Here is a 19,552-nt window from a genome sequence, read left to right as displayed (position 1 = left end):
TTTCCTTTTACTCATGAAAAATAAATGTTATTTTTTGCTGAATCAATATTTAAATTGACACACAAGGTTCTAAAAACTTAAGAGCATATAAAAAGAATCAATGCTTTGATATTTCCAAAAAAATTTATTGAAGACACAAAAAGACTTCATTTAAAACAAATCTCCAGTTTAATATTTATTATTGGTGCCTCAGTTGCTTTACGTGCATTTTAGATTTGCAACTAATGCTCTAAATTCTAATTAGGGCTTTAGCTGCAAATATAAAATGAGTGTAAAGCAATACAATCATCAGCTTATCAAGTATATCATTACTTTTACAGAGAAATAAAAGGGATCAACTTACAGTATACACAGGGAGAGCTCGAAATACAGCACCCATTGCTCTAGTGCCTGATATGGAATTTTCTATTGGTTTTGATTTCAGCTGTTTAGAATCAAACAAAAGTGAATCATTCAGCGCACCTTAGTTCATTGTTGTTTACTAAGCTAACAACACGTCCGAATGGTTGGAAATTGAATGATGAGTGAAAGCAATTAGATCATTTAACAAAAGAACATATGAAAAGAACTATTGAAGATTTGACTGGATGCCCACAGCTTCAGAGAATAAGGTCCTCATTAAGCCATTATTTTTTGAGGTATCCAGGATTGGCAATGAAATCTGCCATTGGTTCCAAGAATTGCTTCTTGAGTTTACAGCAGCAGTAATATTATAGGGATAACAAATTGTATTGATGGGCTGATTAACATCATTGGGATTTAAAATATTTATTTAAAAAATACTTGCAATAAAATTTTCTTTAAATAAACTTGCAATAAACTTCTCTTTAAATTACTTAACGGGGAAGATATTGCTTCATGAAGATTTCTTAACTTTTGGGTCTTTCCAACAACTTGGTTGAGGTCACATACAATTGAGGGATCAAAACAGCAGCTACATGGTGTAGTTTTGCGTCAGCTGGTGGTTACTATCATGAGTTGGAAGAGAGAAAGAGAAGCATTTTTTTCTAATGCCATATTATGTAAATTTGTTGAACCAAGGTATCATTTTCAGTAGGATTCCAGTTGGACCGATGAAATCAAAACCTTAAGCTTAGTAAGAGTTAGCTATTTAAAGTTATGATTCGGAGATGCCGGTGTTGGACTGGGGTGTACAAAGTTAAAAATCACACAACACCAGGTTATAGTCCAACAGGTTATAGACAATCACCTGATGAAGGAGCGTCACTCCGAAAGATAGTGTGCTTCCAATAAAACCTGTTGGACTATAACCTGGTGCTGTGTGATTTTTAACTATTTAAAGTTGCTTGTCAAGGTCCTATCAATTATGTCTGGTCCTAGCTGATCCAAATTAATGATAATTAATTATAATTTTCATACTTATCTGGAACCCCTGCAGTGAAAAACCTACCTCCCATCATGAGGGTTCTTGTGGAGCAACGGTAGTGTCCCTACCTCTAGACCAGAAGTTCTGTATTCAAGTCCCACCTGCAGTAACATCTCAAAACAGGTTGATGAGAAAATATCTATAACTCCCAGCAGATGGCTCTTGTGGTACAGTGGTAGTGTCCCCTCTTCTGAGCCAGGAGACCTGGGCTTACTTCAAATCCAACTTCCTTCAAAGGTGTGTCATAACATCTCTCAACGGGTTGATTAAAAATGCCTAAAACTCCCAGCTTGTAGGACTGTTATAGCATTTAGGTGGTGTCCATAACCAGAAGGCCCATGTTCAAGTGCCACCCACTCCAAGGATGTGTTCTAATACCTGAACTAGTTGATTCAAAAATAGACTTCTGACAAAGTAAGCAGGACATGAAGTTAGCAGGAAGTGGCTGCCCTATTGCTAAAATAAGCTACAAACCAGAGGGAACTGCCTGTGGAACTGGGGTAAACTTGAAGGTAGCAATTGAGGAATGGAGTCTAGCAAAGTCTCCAATTGCTGAGACCTGAGGTTCAGAGACTTTCCTGAAAGAAGTGGAGGTGAACTTACATTGTATTATATCAAAAGTATTAATTCCTACCCTCGGTATAGTCACGGATTGAAAGAATTTCTTATCATGATCCATGTCAAGAACCTTCCGTTCTTGTGTTAACTTTAAGTCATATTCTTCCCGATCAAATGGCTTCCATCTAATTAAGAAATAATTTAAAAGAAATGAGATGAATACTATTCATTTATCATCCAAACAGATTAAAATGAAGGAGTATAGTACATCCAGTGAACACTGTAAATGCAGTCAATTATATTGAACAAAATAAAGAGAACTAAGACCTGGGGGCTTTAAAAATGTTTTCTGTCTGGCAGCAAAGCAAATGTATATTTTCCTGTGATGTAATATCCAAATGTAATAATGATTGATGGGTTAGCATTTGCATCCACTAGAAATGAATCAGGTGATCCTGTCATCATTTTCAGGATGAACCGAGATTTTAGTCCTTGTAACTTTGAAGAGATACATCACAGACAGTGTCAGAGATGAGGAAGTATGCTGAAAATATGTGCATTTAATGGCTGCCGCTAAATGCACACAAAGGTAGTTACAGCGAAGGCAAAGATCCTAAGACTATTGCAAGCCAGCCAGTACACTAACTACAATTGCATTGCTTCAAACAAATTAGGTACAAATTACAGGTCTTTCTGAAGTGCTGCTTCCTCCACTCTACTGCACCTATTTGCAAAGTACATCGCAAAGAATCATAGAATCCCTACAGTGTGGAAAAAGGCCATTGAGTTTGCATCGAACCCCTGAAGAGCATCCCATCCAGAACCCCATCCAAGCTCTGTACCCCCACATTTACCATGACACTCCACCTGACTTCCAAATCCCCAGACATGGGGCAATTTAGCTTGACAAATCCACCTAATCTGTACATCCCGAGACACTATGGGCAATTTAACACAATTCAGCCACCAAACCTGCACGTCTTTGGACTGTGGGAGGAAACTGCTGCACCAGGAGGAAACACACGCAGACACATGGAGGAGATAAATAACATTCTGAAAATTTGAAGGAACATAGACTCTAGTGAGAGAAACTGAAGGAAATCAGTCTTAGTCAGGAAATGGTGTTGGGAAAATTAATGGGATTGAAGGCTGCAAAGTCCCCAGGACGCGATAATCTACATCCCACAGCACTTAAGGAAGTGACCCTAATGAATGCATTGGTGATCATCATTCAAGATTTCATAAACATCGTAAGATCTCCTATGAACTGGTGGATAGCTAATGCAACCCCACTGTTTAAAAAAAGGGGCAGAGAGAAAATAAGGATTATAAACCAATTAGCCTGACATCACTAGATAAAATAAAAAATTTAACAGTAGAACACTTGGAAAACAGTGACACAATTGGGCAGAGTCAGCATGGATTTACAAAAAGGAAATCATGTTTGACAAATATACTGGAAATTTTAAAGGATGTAATAATTAGAGCCAATAAGGGGAAGATTCTAGATTTGATTTATTTGGGCTTTCAGATGGTTTCAAAGAGCCCTGTATAAGAGATCAGCGTGTAAAATTAAAGTGCCTGGGATGGGGGTACACACAGGGATAAAGAACTGGCTGGCAGACAGGAAACAAAGAGAATGAATAAATGGGTCATTTCCCTTGTGGCAGCCAGTGCCTTGTGTGATACTGCAGGGATCAGTGCTAGCATCTCAGCTGGTCGCAACATATATTAATGATTTAGATAAAAGGACTAAGTGTAATAGCTCCAAGTTTGCAGACAACACAAAGCTAGGTGGGATGGTGAACTGTCAGGTGGATGCAGAGACCCCTCAATGTGATTTATTCAAGCTGAGTGAGTGAGCACATGCATGGTAGACTAAGGATAATGTGGATAAATACAAGGTTGTCCATTTTGATAGCAAAAACAGGAAAGCAGATTACGTTCTGAATGATGATGGATTTGGAAAGGAGGAAGTGCAACGAGACTTGGGTGTCAGACCTGCTGAGTTTCTCCAGCAATTTTTGTATGACTGTCATGTTTGTCTATTTAACTTTGCTTCTTGCTTTTACTGGCTGTAATGTAACTATTTTTCTTCATTTCTCTATTTTTTAACTCAGGATTGTACCTAAGATGGCGCTGTAAGTGGTGACATATAAACTTTTCACTGTATTCAATTGGGTACATGTGACAATAAAGCTAATTCAATTCAGTTCTATTTGTTTATTTCAGGGCAAATGGTATATTGGCCTTCATAGTGAGAGGATTTGAGTACAGGACCAGAGTAGACTTGCTACAATTATACAGGACCTTGGTGAGATTACATCTGGAATAGTGTGTACAGTTTGGGTCTCCATGTCTGAGGAAGAATGTTCTGGATGTTCAGTGAGTGGAAGAAGGCTTACCAGACTGATTCCTGGGATGGCAGGACTGATGTATGAGAAGAGGATAAATCAGTTAGGATTATATTAGCTGGAATTCAGAAAAATGAGGGGCAATGTGACGGAAATCTATGCAATTCTAACAGGACGAGGCAGTATAAATGCAGGAAGGATATTTCTGATTACTGGGGAGTCCACAACCGGGGTCACAGTCTCAGAATACAGAATAAACCATGTAGGACCAGATGAGAAAATAATGTCTTCACCCAGAGAATGGAGAGGCTGGGGAGTTTTCTGCCACAGGAAGTGCTTGAGGCCAAGTGCTTGAGTGAAAGTGAGGACGACAGATGCTGGAGATTAGAGTCAAAGAGTGAGGTGCTGGAAAAGCACAGCAGGTCAGGCAGCATCTGAGGAGCAGGAGAATCGACATTTTGGGCAAAAGTCCTTCATCAGGAATGAGGGTGGGAGCCTCGAGGGTAGAGAGATAAATGTGAGGGGGGGTGAGGCTGGGGGAAGGAAGCTGAGAGAGCAATAGGTGGATGGAGATGAGGATAAAAGTGATAGGTTGGAGGGGAGAGTGGAGTGGGTAGGTGGAAAGGAAGATGGATAGGCGGGACAAGTCATGAGGGCAGTGCTGAGCTGGAAGGTTGGAACTGGAATAAGGTATGGGGAGAGGAAAAGAGGAAACTGGTGAAGTCCGCATTGTTGCCATGGGGTTGGAGGGTCCCGAGGCAGAAGATGAGGCATTCTTCCTCCAGGTGTTGGGTGGTAAGGGACTGGCGATGGAGGAGGTCCAGGTCCTGCATGTCCTCTGCTGAGTGGGAGGGGGAGTTGAAGTGTTTGGTCAAGGGGCAGTGGGATGATTGGTGCAGGTGTCCTGGAGATGTTCTCTGAAACGCTCTGTGAGTAGGCTTTCTATCTCTCCAATGTAGAGAAGACCACATCGGGATCAATGGACACAGTAAATGACATGTGTGGAAGTGCAGGTGAAACTATGATGGAAGTGGAAGGCTCCTTTGGGGCCTTGGATGGAGGTGAGGGGGGAGGTATGGGTGCAGGTTTTACGATTCCTGGGGCGGCAGGGCAAGGTGCCGGGAGAGGAGGGTGGGTTGTTGGGGGCACGTGGACCTGACAAGGTAATCACAGAGGGAATGGTCTTTATGGAAAGCAGATAGGGATGGGGTGGGAAATATATTTCTGGTGGTGAGGTCCGTTTGTCGGTGGCGGAAATGGCGGAGGATGATGTGATGTATATGGAGGTTGGTGGGGTGGAAGTTGGGACCGGGGGGTTCTGTCCTTGTTGTGGTTGGAGGAGTGGGGTTCAAGGGCAGAGGTGCGGGATATGGATGATATGTGCTGGAGGGCATCATCACCCATGTGAGAGGGGAAATTGTGATCTCTAAAGAAGCAGGCCATCTGTTGTGTTCTGTGGTGGAACTGGTCTTCCTGGGAGCAGACGAGGCAGAGGTGGAGGAATTGGGAATAAGGGATCGCATTTTTGCAGGAGGTAGGGTGGGAGGAGGTGTAATCCAGGTAGCTGTGAGAGTCAGTAGGTTTGTAGAAGATGTCAGTTTTGAGTTGGTCACCATTGATGGAAATGGAGAGGTCCAGGAAGGGGAGGGAGGTGTCAGAGATGGTTCAGGTGAATTTAAGGTCAGGCTGGTATGTGTTGTTGAAGTTGATGAACTGTTCAACCTTCTTGTGGGTGCACGAGGTGGTACCAATACAGTCAACAATGTAGCAATGGAAAAGGTGTGGAGTGGTGCCAGTATAACTATGGAAGATAGACTGTTCCATGTAGCAGACAAAGAGACAGACGTGGCTGGGGCCCATGCAGGTGCCCATGTCTACCCTTTTCGTCTGGAGGAAGTGGGAGGATTCAAAGGAGAAATTGTTGAGTTGGATGATCAGCCATATTGATGGCAGAGTAGGCTTGAAGGTTTGAATTAACCTACTCCTGCTTTTATTTTCCATGTATATTAGAATCTTCGAACTCTATGCAAGAACGGTTTGAGACCATTAGTCCAATCTAATGAAGACTTGTGTGAGATTACAGGTGTGACTTTTTAAAGTTCTAGCGATCATCACAAATTGGTAAGTGTAGTTTGGCTGTGGTTCAATTGTGTTTGAAAACGAATGTCTCTTGGATTTGATGTCCATACTACAGTGATGAAACATTGATTGTGTATTCATCTTAGTCTTCATTGTGGATGTAGAGATTTGGTATGTCAGCTGAATGCCCAAACCTGTGTGCAATATTCATGGGTATGTATAACAGTGCTGGAGTCACTGGTCAAAGCCTGTGTACTTAATGTAATGCTCATAAGTACTTAATTGAGGCAAGTCCTTGCTCTTAATTCCAGCACATATTTGCCAAATTGGCTCTAAATTCACATTTCTGTCCAAAAGATTTCATTAAGTGCTTCCTTGGTGGTTCTATTGTTTCATTGAAAGTTGTTACCAAAGGTTTAGAGGTAGTAAAGAACAGCTTTGAGTATTGAGTGTATTCACCATAATCTGTAGGGCGGTGAAAAGGGTCTCACTAATGCAGGTAACTCTCAGCATAAATTAATTTGCACAAAACTGTGTAAATGGCTAATGCAGATGTTGAGTAGTGAAGGAGTCAGCACAAACCCTTTGCAAAAGACAGTGAATGGGGCTGCATTGTTGAGCTGAGTGTCAGAGTGGAGACAGAAATTTCAATAAAGTTTTGGGATTCTCCAGGGTTCTGATCTCAGCCTGTTCTTACCAATGAATTTCTAATGTCAGAATGAAGGACTAAGGTTGTTCAATTTGCCAATATATTATTCTTTATGTGCCCAGACATTGATAAAGTGCAGACGCAACAAATAAACATATTCAGAAAATCGAAGATCACAGACTGAGAGAGCAGTAGCAACATGATAATTATAAGCTCAGTTATCAAACTGAGACATGTTAACCAGCATATAACGAGTACAAAGGTGCAGATTTCAGTTATCAAGGGGCTGAATATTTGTAGTGAACTGTTAGAGTCTAACATTTAGATGTTTGAAAGAGCCTGTTATACAACAGTACAGTTCAAAATCAGATGAAATGTAGCAACACTTAAATCATTTTAACCACTAAGATATTAAATAATGGATCACCGAAATCACACTAATTACTGGAAGACATGGAAATTGGACAGGACTTGAAAGTGAGTTAGTGGATCATGACTCAGGATTATTTTGTGCTTATTTTGCCCTTCGGATCTAGTCAAGCTCCAACTCTGGTTATGCAATGGTAGTAAGGTACAGTCAGCTTTAAACTTGCTGAGTGCTTACACATCTAGGTAGGCACAAATTCCCGAGAAGCTAGTAGGAGTTAAAGTTAAAGCTTGTCTGCACCTCGTAATGGGAGGTATACGGCAGCAGGTGCCAACTTATCCTGTTTCTGGAAAGAGTGGCACACAGTGACAGTGTCCAGGTTCTAGGATGCCAGCCAACACTACACTTTTGTGCAGGAGCTGGAAGGGAGGAAAGAGGCCCTCTACCCACAGGTGACCACACAGGAGGCACATCTGACAAACATTGTGAAGGCATATTGGACAAGAAACTGTTCATAAAGGTAACAGAAGGTTTAATGTCGGAGATTGTCTTAAGGTCCACCTAATCGGATGATGCCATACTGGCTTGGATGAGAATTACATAGAGCAGCATAGAATCTTGTAGAATGCAGACTTTTATTCTCAAGTTTCCCCACAGTCTTAGCAACAATGCACATCTTACTGATATAAATTTGCACCTGATTGCTTTCATACAATAAACTACGTAGTGGCCTGGATATTCCTAATAATAGCAATCACAGTCAAATTGCAGTTCTTCCCTTTTGTAGTATAGGACAGATAGGGGAAGTCCATCTCGGTCACTTTTTTATGGCAGTAGATGTCATATTCTGTGATTTAAATTTCCAGCAGTGCAATCAGACACTTTGCCAGCTCCTGTAAAAGGGCAAATATCAAGGTATGTTGGCTAAGAAGGAAAGGCCTAATTAAGTAGGGTTCCTGGTAAGTAGGGTTCCTGCTGAGTAGGGTTCCTATTAAGTAAGATGCCAGCTGTGTGTAATGCCAGGGTGCCCAGTAATTTACGGAGTGCTTAGAGCAGGGTGGTAGGGGTCCCAGGTTCAGTAATGGGGATGGGAGATAATGTCACACATGTGGAATGTGGGGATGTGTGAACTCAGGTCTGGGGAGCAGAGGGAAGAGTTTCAAATCTGATGAGAAGATGGTTAGTTGCTGAATGTTAAGTGGGGTGGAACTGTGTTGGGTTGGGGGCAGCTATCAGGGGTCTGGAGTGTTATAGTGTTATAATGGGCCAGTGCAGTATAGTTGGGAGTTATCAGTGATGAGTTGGGGTAATGGTCATATTAGTAAATGACCAGGATGTAGACTTGGTATCTACAGACTCTCTCAGATGTAGTGGAATTGCACATCAGAAAATTCAGATACACAGCAAATACTGAGTCAACTGTATGTCCTGATGAACAACTTCAGTCTGCACTGCTCCAATGACTATCTGGCCATTGCAAACCTGGCCCAGTGTTTAACACATTAAGATTCACCTGATGACAGCATCCCAACCCAACAGTGTGTGGCATCCTAAAAAATGCAACACACTCCGTGGTAGTTAATGCAACAAGAGTTTCCATGGGCATCTGAACTGAGTGCTGCATGAAGTTAAGTGACTTCACTTGAGTGGTTGATGTCAGTAGATGTATCTACAAATACTACATCTTATCAACTGCACCAACAGCTTCAGATTTTCTGGATGCTCTCTGGATGTGTCCAAACGCCTGAGCTAAAACAACATCTGACACAGCTAACGCCACAACTGTGCATGTATGCTGTGGATGCAACTTTGGGAGGAAAAATAGTACTTATGCCAAGAATCTAGACGTGACACTGCCAAGCTTTGTGGCCAGTATTGCTTTATTTCTTTGTGTTTTACTTCAACTACACAGGAGGATCACATCTAATACTATGCAACTCTTTTCAGAATATTAGGCATTAATATACTTCAGACTTCATATGCATAACAAAAGGTGCAAAATAATTACATATCAACAAATCTGAACTTGCCTTATAGTTTTCATGTTAAAATGGTATGTTTTCTGTAGTGTACCATGTACAATTTTGTGCAACTAAATTCAAGTCATAAATGCAACCTCACCTTTCCCAATCCAATTTCAAGGGATAATCCAACTGGTCAGTCTTGTCTGATTTGTTTGACTGGCTTTCCACAGGTGCTTCAATTATGTCAGATGGTAAAACAAACTTACTGGGGTTCATTAATACCAAAGAGCTATGTTGTCCAAAATATCCAATGTAATGCCCATTTGGTGAGTACCAAACCCTGTGTAACAATAAAATAGACAGACACAATATCTTTATTTTGTAAGTCAGACTTGCAGCATGGGTTGCCATCTCATGGCATCTCACATGAGGGTGACAAAATTGACAGGGCTCAGGCTCATGCCACAATTCACCACATAACAAGTTCTTAAAATCAGCTGTACTTGAACAGGGAATCAAAGGGCTGAGCAGAACAGAGGGTTACGAAGAAGTGAAAGGCATCAAGATGTACAGCAGTGCAGTAGAATATGTAGCAAGGAGTTTCACCTCTTTGATCTTGCTTACTGGTACCATCCATGCACTAACCAGATCTCTTCCTTCTCCCTATAATCTGCTACAGGAAGAATATTATTAAATTGGAAAGGATACAGTGAAGATTTACAATGATGTTACTGGGACTGGAGGGTTTGGATTATAAGGAGAAGCCAGATAGGCTGGTACTTCTCTCTCTGGAGCGTAGGAGGTTGAGGGTTGATCTTACAGAGGTTTATAAATTCATGAGGGATAGAGATAAGGTGAATAGCAAAGGTCTTTTCCCTTGAAAGGTGAGTTGAAAACTAGGAAGCTCATTTTTAAGGTGAGACAGAAAAGATTTATAAAGGGCCTAAGGGGCAATGTTTTCACACAGAGGGTAGTGCGTATATGGAATAAACTGCCAGAGGAAGTGGTAGATGCAGGTACAGTTACAGCTTTTAGAAGACATCTGGACAGATAGATAAGTAGAAAAGAGATTTGGGCCAAAAGCAGACAAATGAGAGTTGTTTAGTTTGGGAAACCTGGTCAGCATGGACAGGTTGGACCAAAGGCTCTGTTTCCATGCTATATGACTCTATGACCCTAATTTGTAGCTGTTGCAGCTGTCTGTAGCAGCCAAGTTGTTACTCAGTATCTTGTCACTCAAGAACAAGCCTATAACTTTCATTCTCTTAGTTCTCCAACCAGGTATTTCTGCACCTACCAGTAGAAAAGCTAGCCTGAGTCATGTTATCATAGAAATCCTACAGAGTGGAAGCAGGCTATTCAACCCATCAAGTCCACAATGACCCTCCAAAGAGCATCCCACCCCGACCATTCCTGTAATTATCTATTCCCAATGGTTAATCCACTTGGCCTGCACAACCCTGGTCACTATAGGAAGTTTAGCATGGCTAATCCACACCACCCGCACATCTTTGGACTGGGGGAAGAAGCCAGAGCACCCAATGGAAACCCATGCAGACATGGAGAGAATTTGCAAACTCCACACAGGCAATTGTCTGAGGCTGGAATTGAACATAGGTGCTGCCTTTCCCAATACACTACACCCTTGGTTACCTGAACAGAAAGAAGAGCAATAATAGGTACAGGAACACCTGGACTTAAGAAAAAAAATTCTTATTACGAAAGAACACTGAGGGCCGAAGGGCCTGTACTGCACTGTAATGTTCTAAAGGCATACCAGGGAGTGAGAAATTTGACAGACCTATATTTTTTAATAGCTTAGTACATTTTTCTAGTGAAGGTTAAAAAGAAGACGCAGTATAACGTGCCATAGTTAATGGGGCAAGTCACTTACTACATCACTTCCACTTTTATACCTTTCAAGGGTTCCTATAATGAGCATCATTACAAGTGTACAAGCCTATACGAAAACTGAGTGCAGAACTAGGAGGACTTCATACAAAATATATATAATAATATGGCAAGCTTTTAAACTTAATAGACAGATGTGACAGAAGCAGTCTGATGGAAATGTAAGACAGAAAACTGTCAAGGAAGTAAGTACTACACCTTTAGAAAATGCTTACCACCCACATAACATTAAATTAAAACCAGTTGATCTCCCAACAAGTCAAAATAGATGATGATGATAAAGTATAGTCCTTAGTTGTAGATTTAAAAGACAGAAAATATTTGAATCAGTGGAGTTAAAATTTTGTCATAATTTTAAAGCTATTCTATCCCATTTCTATATTTTTTGATTTTATATAATCACAATCAAAAGTAAAAGTGAAACTTTAAACAATAGAGTTGTTTGTCTTTTTCTTTCCAAGTGCTACAAGCTATTCAGATCAGAAATGTAAATTGAGCTGCCAAAATACTATTCCTGGCAAGAAGATGTGATTTTGCAACTACAATTAGTTCACTAATGTCGTTTCAGGAAGGAAAACCATTATTTGGTCCCAGTCTGATCCATATGCAATTGCATATGCACACAATATATTTGTTACTAACCTGTCTCTGAATTGGATTATTGCATCAAACTGCCTGCAACATTTCTGGAGGAAGGTTTCTCATGAGTATTTAGGATTGGATATAAATGCTAGAAATTCCTGCCCACAGCACAGGAATAATTACCAAAAAGGACACAGACTTCAGACATTTTCAAGTCAGTACAGAAATGTCCAGACTTAAGATAGAAAGTTATGCATGAAGAATAACATGACATGCTTAAACAGCTTAACCTGATAACAGAAATAATTAGCCTATCAAATAAAAGGTACAAGGGCTGACCAGTTGTAAAATTTCAACAAAGCTCTATGTACTTCCAACCTTTTTATACCTGATTGAACAATCTATGGATGCAGTAACAGCAACATTTGCCTCCTCCACATGGAACAGACTCACTATTTGGAAATTATGGGCTCTCCAGCTAACTAGGCGATTGACAGAATCCTACAGAAATAGAGTAAATGTGATCAACATGACTTCAAAACATGACTTCATTGACATTAAGAAAACAATATGTAAAGATGTCAGTATCTTTGTTTCTTGTTTAATTGTATATTGATATGTTTCATTGTTACTTCCCACACTGTGTTACAAGTCAAATACATGCACATTGCTGTTATTTTCTTGTGCCTTTGCATTACCTGAGGTTTAATACCACTCTGATAAGCACCCACCATGATTTTAACCACAAAAGAAAAATCAATGGCAAACTTGTGGCAGTGACAATACTCTACCCGTTCAGTTGATCAAGTCAGCAGCTACTTTGCTTTCATTCCTAACATCCTCAGCTCAGCTAAGGCCTCAAATTCCTTCGAAAGGTTTCCATTCCTGATTGATATTTTGTAATGAACAATCGATGAAGTAAATATTGAACTTAACTGTGAGCCCATCAACACTGGGTGAACATCAGAGTATATTTAGAACAGTGGAATGAAAGGCTGATATGAGTCAGCCCAGGCAAAATAACTCAAGCGAATAACAGAAAGAGAGACTTTTAAATAGTATATTTAAATAGTGCTTTTGGCAATGTACAAACAAATCAAATGTTATTGCAGAAATGTCTAATGTCCACAAGGAAGGTTCATGCATATGAGAAAATTTCATTTAGCAAGTGTCTATATTTCTGTTTCAGGTAAGTATAAAATCATAAAAGCCCCTGCTATACAAATAGTCTTTGGAAAATACTAATTTGACTTTGAATAAACTGACATTTTGTTAAATGTTGCAAATGACAAGAGAGTTGCAACTTTATATTTCTATTATAAATGAAAGTGTGAGTATTTAGGACTGAATAATGCAGCAAGAAATGTTTGATTCATGTACGTGAATCTTGTTCAATGATTACTGTGATCAGAGAGTATTTCACAAAGTTTAACTTCATGAAAGGTTATTACTTCTCTCAGGATATTCAATTGGGAAGAGGTAGTTTGCCACTTGTTAGATTATCTTCCTTCTCAATCAATAAAAAATTCTCATAGAACCAATATTACTTTCTATTTCCTTAACAGTATTGCAATTAAATGATGAAACATACCTTATTTAATGAGTATGGATCACCTAGAAAGGCTGCAATATCCCAAATTATTACGTATCCTCCTGCATGAGAAAACAAACTATTTGAGGTGTGCATTTTAAATGCATTGGTGAAGCCTAATTCTCTATTTTGTCAAACTATTGCTAGCCAGATCTCTCAACTATCTGTCAACCGGATATAATATTGAATTAGGTAGTTTTTGGAGCTCATCTTCCCAAAGTCTGTTTTTAAAAATGATTAATTTCATTAAGAAAAGAAGGTTCTTAACTTTATCCCCTTGTGGTGTGCATTTTTGCCTCAACTCTTCACCAAGAAAAGAAACTACCAGCAGTATATGCGGGAATGGTTAGCGAGGGTAACACGGTGACTCAGTGTTTAGAACTGCTGCCTCACAATGCCAGTGACCCAGGTTTGAGTTCAGCCTCAGGTGACTATCTGTATGGAGTTTGCACATTCTCCCCGTGCTGCCTGGGTTTCCCACTGATGCTCCAGTTTCCTCCATAGTCCAAAGTTATGTAGATTAGGTGGATTGGCCATACTGCAATTGTCAACAGTGTTCAGGAATGTGTAGGCTAGGTGGATCAATCATGGTAAATGTGTGGTTATGGGATGCTGGATCTGGGTGGGATGCTCTTTGGACAGTCGGTGCAGACTCGATGGGCTTAATGGCCTTCTTCCAGACCATAGAGCTTCTATGATTCTAGGATATATTTATGATGTGGAGGTGCTGGTGTTGGACTGAGGCAGACAAAGTCAGAAGTCACACGACACTAGTTATAGTCCAACAGGTTTATTTGAAATCACAAGCTTTGTGAAGGAGCAGGGGGCTGAAAGCTTGTGATTTCAAATAAACCTGTTGAACTAGAACCTGGTGTTGTGCGACTTTGCAGGATATATATAAAATAATGATACTTTGGTATGTGCCTGGGCAATTTTAACTCCAGAGACATAAAATATTTGATTAATGATGGTCGTTGCTTGCTGAATCCTGCTATAATTCAGGTATACCATAAAAATTTCTGGAGTGATTCCCAAGGGACTATTTCCTGTTTTTTCTGATATCCTGTAAGTTTTCAGCTTTTGGTAGATGGGATATATTCCATGCTAAGCTGATTGTGGCCTCAACTTCATTTTCTAGTGTCTTGCCTCAAAGTCGGTGAAACCTTTGTCAATCAAAATACTATCTAATTCAGCCTTCACCACTTTACATTATCATTTAACAGAATCTGGTAGGGATGCCTGACACAAAATAGAACTAGAGAACTAGTGATGAGTACATGTTAATTAAGGGATAATTTGGTGAGATGGAGATCTTTTGGCTCAGTGGTAGTTTCTCTACCTCTAAGCCAGGAGGACTCAGATTAAGTCACACCTATTCCAGAGATGTGTAACATTGCTGAATTATAAAAACAAAAACTTGATAAGAACTCGAGTGGAATATATGCATGCATGGGAACAAGTAATCAGTGTGTTGAGTTTTGTGATGTGTAAGTTGGGACAAAAGTCTATGCACAAAAGTTGCCTGAAGCCTGTCTGATTGGTATTTAATTGAAGAGTATGGTGCTGGAAAAGCACAGCAGGTCAGGCAGCATCCGAGGAGCAGGAGAAGCAGCCCTTCCTGATGAAGGGCTTTAGTCCAAAATATCGATTCCCCTGCTCCTCACATGCTGCCTGACTTGCTGTGCTTTTCCGCACCATACTCTCGACTCTGATGTCCAGCATCGGCAGTCCTCACTTTCTCCTGATTGATATTTAACCTCTGGTGTTTAACAAAAACCATATAATCTTCCTTGAGAAACCCTTCAACAGTTATATACACTAATTAAAACATATTCAAAAACATAACTTGCTTTAGCTCACACAAAATTTATCTATCTTCTTCACCGATGAACCTTTGGTTGATAAATTTACTGGTTTCATTGGCATCATTGAGCTTGATCGTGTTCCATTATCCTGAGAGGTATTTCTTTCAGATAAGTTAAAGTATTCTTTACGTGAGTTTGACTTATTCTTGCGTATAACCCATTTGCCACTTTGCCTCTAATTTACCTCACAGCCTTCTTTTAACTTTCCAAACGAATGTCTACTATTTGGATGATACTGGTTTTAAAGATGTTCCACTAATCTAAGGTAATTGTAATAGGTAATAATTGTTAGCAACTCCTGCAGCTTAAGAGTAAATTAAGAACAGGAAACTACAAACATTATAAAAGAGTTAGCGAGTTTTGAGAAGATTTGTAGCTCAGGTTGATGTTTTGAATGAAGGTTTGCTCGCTGAGCTGAAAGGTTCATTTCCAGATGTTTCATTACCTTACTAGGTAACACCTTCAGTGGACTTCATGCAAAGCAATGCTGAAAATTCCTGCTTTCTATTTATATGTTTGGGTTTCTTTGGGTTGGTGATGTCATTTCCTGTGGTGATGTCATTTCCTGTGGTGAAGTCCTATACCATGTATTCATAAAGAATGGGTATCCAAAGAACACAGTCTGTCGATTTCTCAGCAACAAAACCAAACAAGCAGACAAAACACGTCCAGGAACCCTAACCACTCTCTCCTACATCAAAGACATCTCAGAAATGACTGCCAGACTACTCAAACCCCTTGGCATCATGGTAGCCCACAAACCTACCAACACACTAAATCAGCAGCTAATGAACTTGAAAGACCCTATATAGACAATGATCAAAACTAACGTCATTTACAAAATACCGTGCAAGGACTGTAACAAACACTACATTGGACAAACAGGCAGAAAACAAGTCACCAGGTTACATGAACACCAACTAGCCACAAAAAGACACAACCCTCTTTCACTAGTATCCTCACATACAGATGAGGAAGGACACCACTTTGACTGGGACAATACATCTATCCTAGGACAAGCCAACAAAGACACGGATGAGAATTCCTAGAAGCATGGCATTCCAACTGGAACTCTATCAACAAACACATCGAGTTAGACCCCATCTACCACCCCCTGAGAAAAGGAACAGGAAGTGACTTTACCACAGGAAATGACATTACCGACCCAAAGAAACCCAAACATATAAATAGAAAGCAGGAATTTTCAGCATTGCCTCACATGAGGTCCACTGAAGGTGTTACCTAGTACGGTACTGAAATGTCTGGAAATGAACCTTTCAGCTCAGTGAACAAATCTACATCCAAAACATTATAAAATAATTTTAAACAGAGCAGCTTTCCTATTCATATAGTAGGGTTTCTGACTCCAGTGTGGCCTGGCTGAGCAAAACTTGCTCTGGGCTTCACCAACCAGACACCTTGACCCTGACAGAAAGTCTGTTAGACAGTAGGAAGTGTAGAGTAAAACATTGGCCTCAAGGGAAACGAGAAGGGGAACACAATAATCTGTCCATAACTCAGCTGGACCATGGATGTGGCCATCCTGCTGAATTAAATTACTGAAATGCATTAGAAATATAATCTTCCATTTGCTACTATCAGTCAAGTAGATAAATAAGCTGGCTGGCTCCTGGGGTGAAAAATCACCAAAAAGAGTTCTGTGCCAGGGATCAATGGTGACAGTCTCCAATAATTGATTGAGATTAGCCTTTGATGGGGAGAGGGATGGGAGAACAGTGACTACCGAGAAGTAGAGGCAGTCTTTAGCAAGCACGAGGGAAAGATCATGGCTAGGGATTATGGTCGGGGACATTTGGCAACCATGATGGAAAAGGAAAGCCACATAGACATGTTAAGATGTCTTTGATAGTAGAAAGCACTAGTGAGCTGCAACTTGCAGCTCCCAGCTCCATTCATGGCTAGGTTACCCAGACCTTGAGAAACGTAGTTACTAAATATAAATCCAACTCAGAGCAGAACAGGAATTCTCATTGAAATATGATAATAAAGTTTGGCATGTCTCAAAAATGGAACATGAGAATGTTTTGGACCCACCTCAGAAGGAGCCATAGCCCTCTACAATGTGGGCTAAAGTATTGCATTCTGACTTTTGATGTTTAACTGTGCCTTTGCCCCCAGTCCTCTTCTGTCCAACATGTGGGATCATGGTGGTGGCTGGTGATAGTACCAAGGTCAACATTTCTGTCACCACCTAAACTTGAGACAGGTTGATGACTTGGACAAAAAGAATTTGTTTAAGACAAATATAGCAGGTAATTCCCTCAATAAAGAAAACTGCTATTAAACATATAATCCACTTACTCTGATTGCCAGCCAATAGTAGAGCTGCAATATCATCTACAAAGACTGCGGTGATAGGACTAGAAAACTGTATAGTAGGCATGATTTTCACCAATTGGTTGCCCTATAAAGAGAGAAAGGGGAACAATAGAGTTTTGTATCATACCGTATGAGTGCACCAAAACTCTGACCTCCAACTCACAGAAGGCCAAGGGCATTGAAGAACTGCAAACATTACATTATCCTTCATTTCATTGGATACACATAACCATTACTTTGTTGCTACTCAGTCTAAATCCTGGAATTGTCCACCTCCTGGTACTGTGAGAATGCCTTCCCTACGTAGATAACAGCAGCTTCAGAAAAAGGACCCACACCACCACCTCAAAGGGTACCAATGTTTGTCAGTAAAATGCAAGTCTTGTGGCAAGAGCCACCAGTTGATAATTTCTTGTTTTGATAGACCTTACACTGCAGGTACCCCGTCTGTATGCGGCCTTGGGAGTTCCCACCCTTTTCTTCTGTAAGGTGAGTGGGTGTTGACAGGGATAGTTGGCATATGCCCCCCACACATCAGGACTCTCAAGTGGATTTTCTGACTGCTGTGTGGAATGGGGCTGGGATACATAAATATACCATGAAAGTAGTGAAAATCAGGTGAACTGCCCTTGAGCCGGGAAGGATGAGGATATCAAGCACTTGTCCGTCACTGAAAACCAAAGACATTGACCAGCAATTTAAGAAGAGCTATATTCCTTTATGAAGGTCTGTATGAGGGGGCCAGACTTCCAGACTGTCAACTATTCAATTTTGGTCACATTTTTCCGTTCTCATTTTATTGTTCGCACGGAAAATTCCAAACAGAAATTCCTTTCAGATTCATTGAACATTCATTACAAATTACTAAATAATGACAAAGAGAAAAGGTTACTCTGTGACAGAAAGACACCTTTAATTAAGTATTTAAAGTATTCCAATATGATAGAATAATCAGTCAGTGCTCCAAAGATGCGAGCTTCATTCTGGAATCAACACATGCTGATTGCACAATTTTATTTTAGTTGTCACATCATGCATCGGATTTGGCCAAAGATTAAGTGGACCAAGATATATGCAGTGGTTACCAGAATATATCAGAGCCTGAAAATTCTGTGGTGAGTGACTAACCTCCTGACGTAGCACAGACTGCTTGCAAGTCACAAGTTAGAATTATGGTGGAATACACTTCGCCGGCCTGGATGAGTGCATCTTCAACATCATTCAGGACAAAGCAACACATTTAGCTGACTGCCAACCTACAATCTTAAACATTCACTCCATCCCCCACAGCAACAATGTACACCATTTACAAGGTGCACTGCAGTTACTCGTGAAGGCTGCTTTATTGACAGCATCTTCCAAACCTGTGACCTCTAATAATCCGAAGAACAAGGGCAGAATGGAAACACCCTCATAGAACTGTAGATGGTGCTGTTGCACCAAATATTTAGAACTGACTCCCATAGCACTGACAAATGAGGAAATGAACTGCGAAGGTACTCATGGGAAACAAGCAAGTTAAATTCTCCAAATAATGAAACCTCTCCCACATCACAGGACATTTATCCATACATAGAGTAAGCACAGGACTTGAAACGTTATATCATTTTCCAGATGTGGGATTGGCATCCAAAGGGTTGTTTTCCTGGAAGTGATAGGCAGCCAGTCAGGGACATAAAAGGCCAATTCAGGCCTACTTGTCAATAGCCTGTCAAGCACTTTCTCAAATAAACTATTCCCCACCCACCACCCCTTCACCCTGTCTCCATTGAATGCATAACCCAAAGGGGCCAGGATGTGGCCTCCCAGCAGTAGACTATGTAGCCAGTGCCCCAAGTAGGCTTTCAGGCAGCTGTAAGCTGAAGGTGGCCCCTCCACAATAATGGGCTGACTGCTGAAGACAAC

At 40.5% G+C, this 19,552-nt stretch overlaps 1 protein-coding gene across 1 annotated transcript in view; it reads right to left on the bottom strand.

Annotated features, from left to right (window-relative positions):
* Positions 1–240: 240 nt before the first annotated feature.
* The window catches only part of LOC122553173 (WD repeat-containing protein 64-like), a 135,079-nt gene continuing 115,767 nt past the window's right edge, over positions 241–19,552 (bottom strand). The window contains exons 19-25 of the mRNA XM_087990995.1: positions 17,630–17,732; positions 13,443–13,504; positions 12,240–12,352; positions 9,516–9,698; positions 2,022–2,130; positions 344–424; positions 241–252 (exon numbers count right to left, since the gene is read on the bottom strand). Of these exons, the coding sequence (XP_087847121.1) occupies positions 241–252; positions 344–424; positions 2,022–2,130; positions 9,516–9,698; positions 12,240–12,352; positions 13,443–13,504; positions 17,630–17,732 (663 nt within the window). The remainder of the gene's footprint in view (positions 253–343; positions 425–2,021; positions 2,131–9,515; positions 9,699–12,239; positions 12,353–13,442; positions 13,505–17,629; positions 17,733–19,552) is intronic.

The sequence above is a fragment of the Chiloscyllium plagiosum genome, unplaced genomic scaffold (genome assembly GCF_037043375.1).
Source record: "Chiloscyllium plagiosum isolate Xiang-an unplaced genomic scaffold, Cpla_swu_hap1 HiC_scaffold_10, whole genome shotgun sequence".
Lineage (NCBI taxonomy): Eukaryota > Metazoa > Chordata > Chondrichthyes > Orectolobiformes > Hemiscylliidae > Chiloscyllium > Chiloscyllium plagiosum.
The sequence above is the reverse complement of the archived record's forward strand: the minus strand, read 5'-3'. Positions and strand labels throughout refer to the sequence as shown.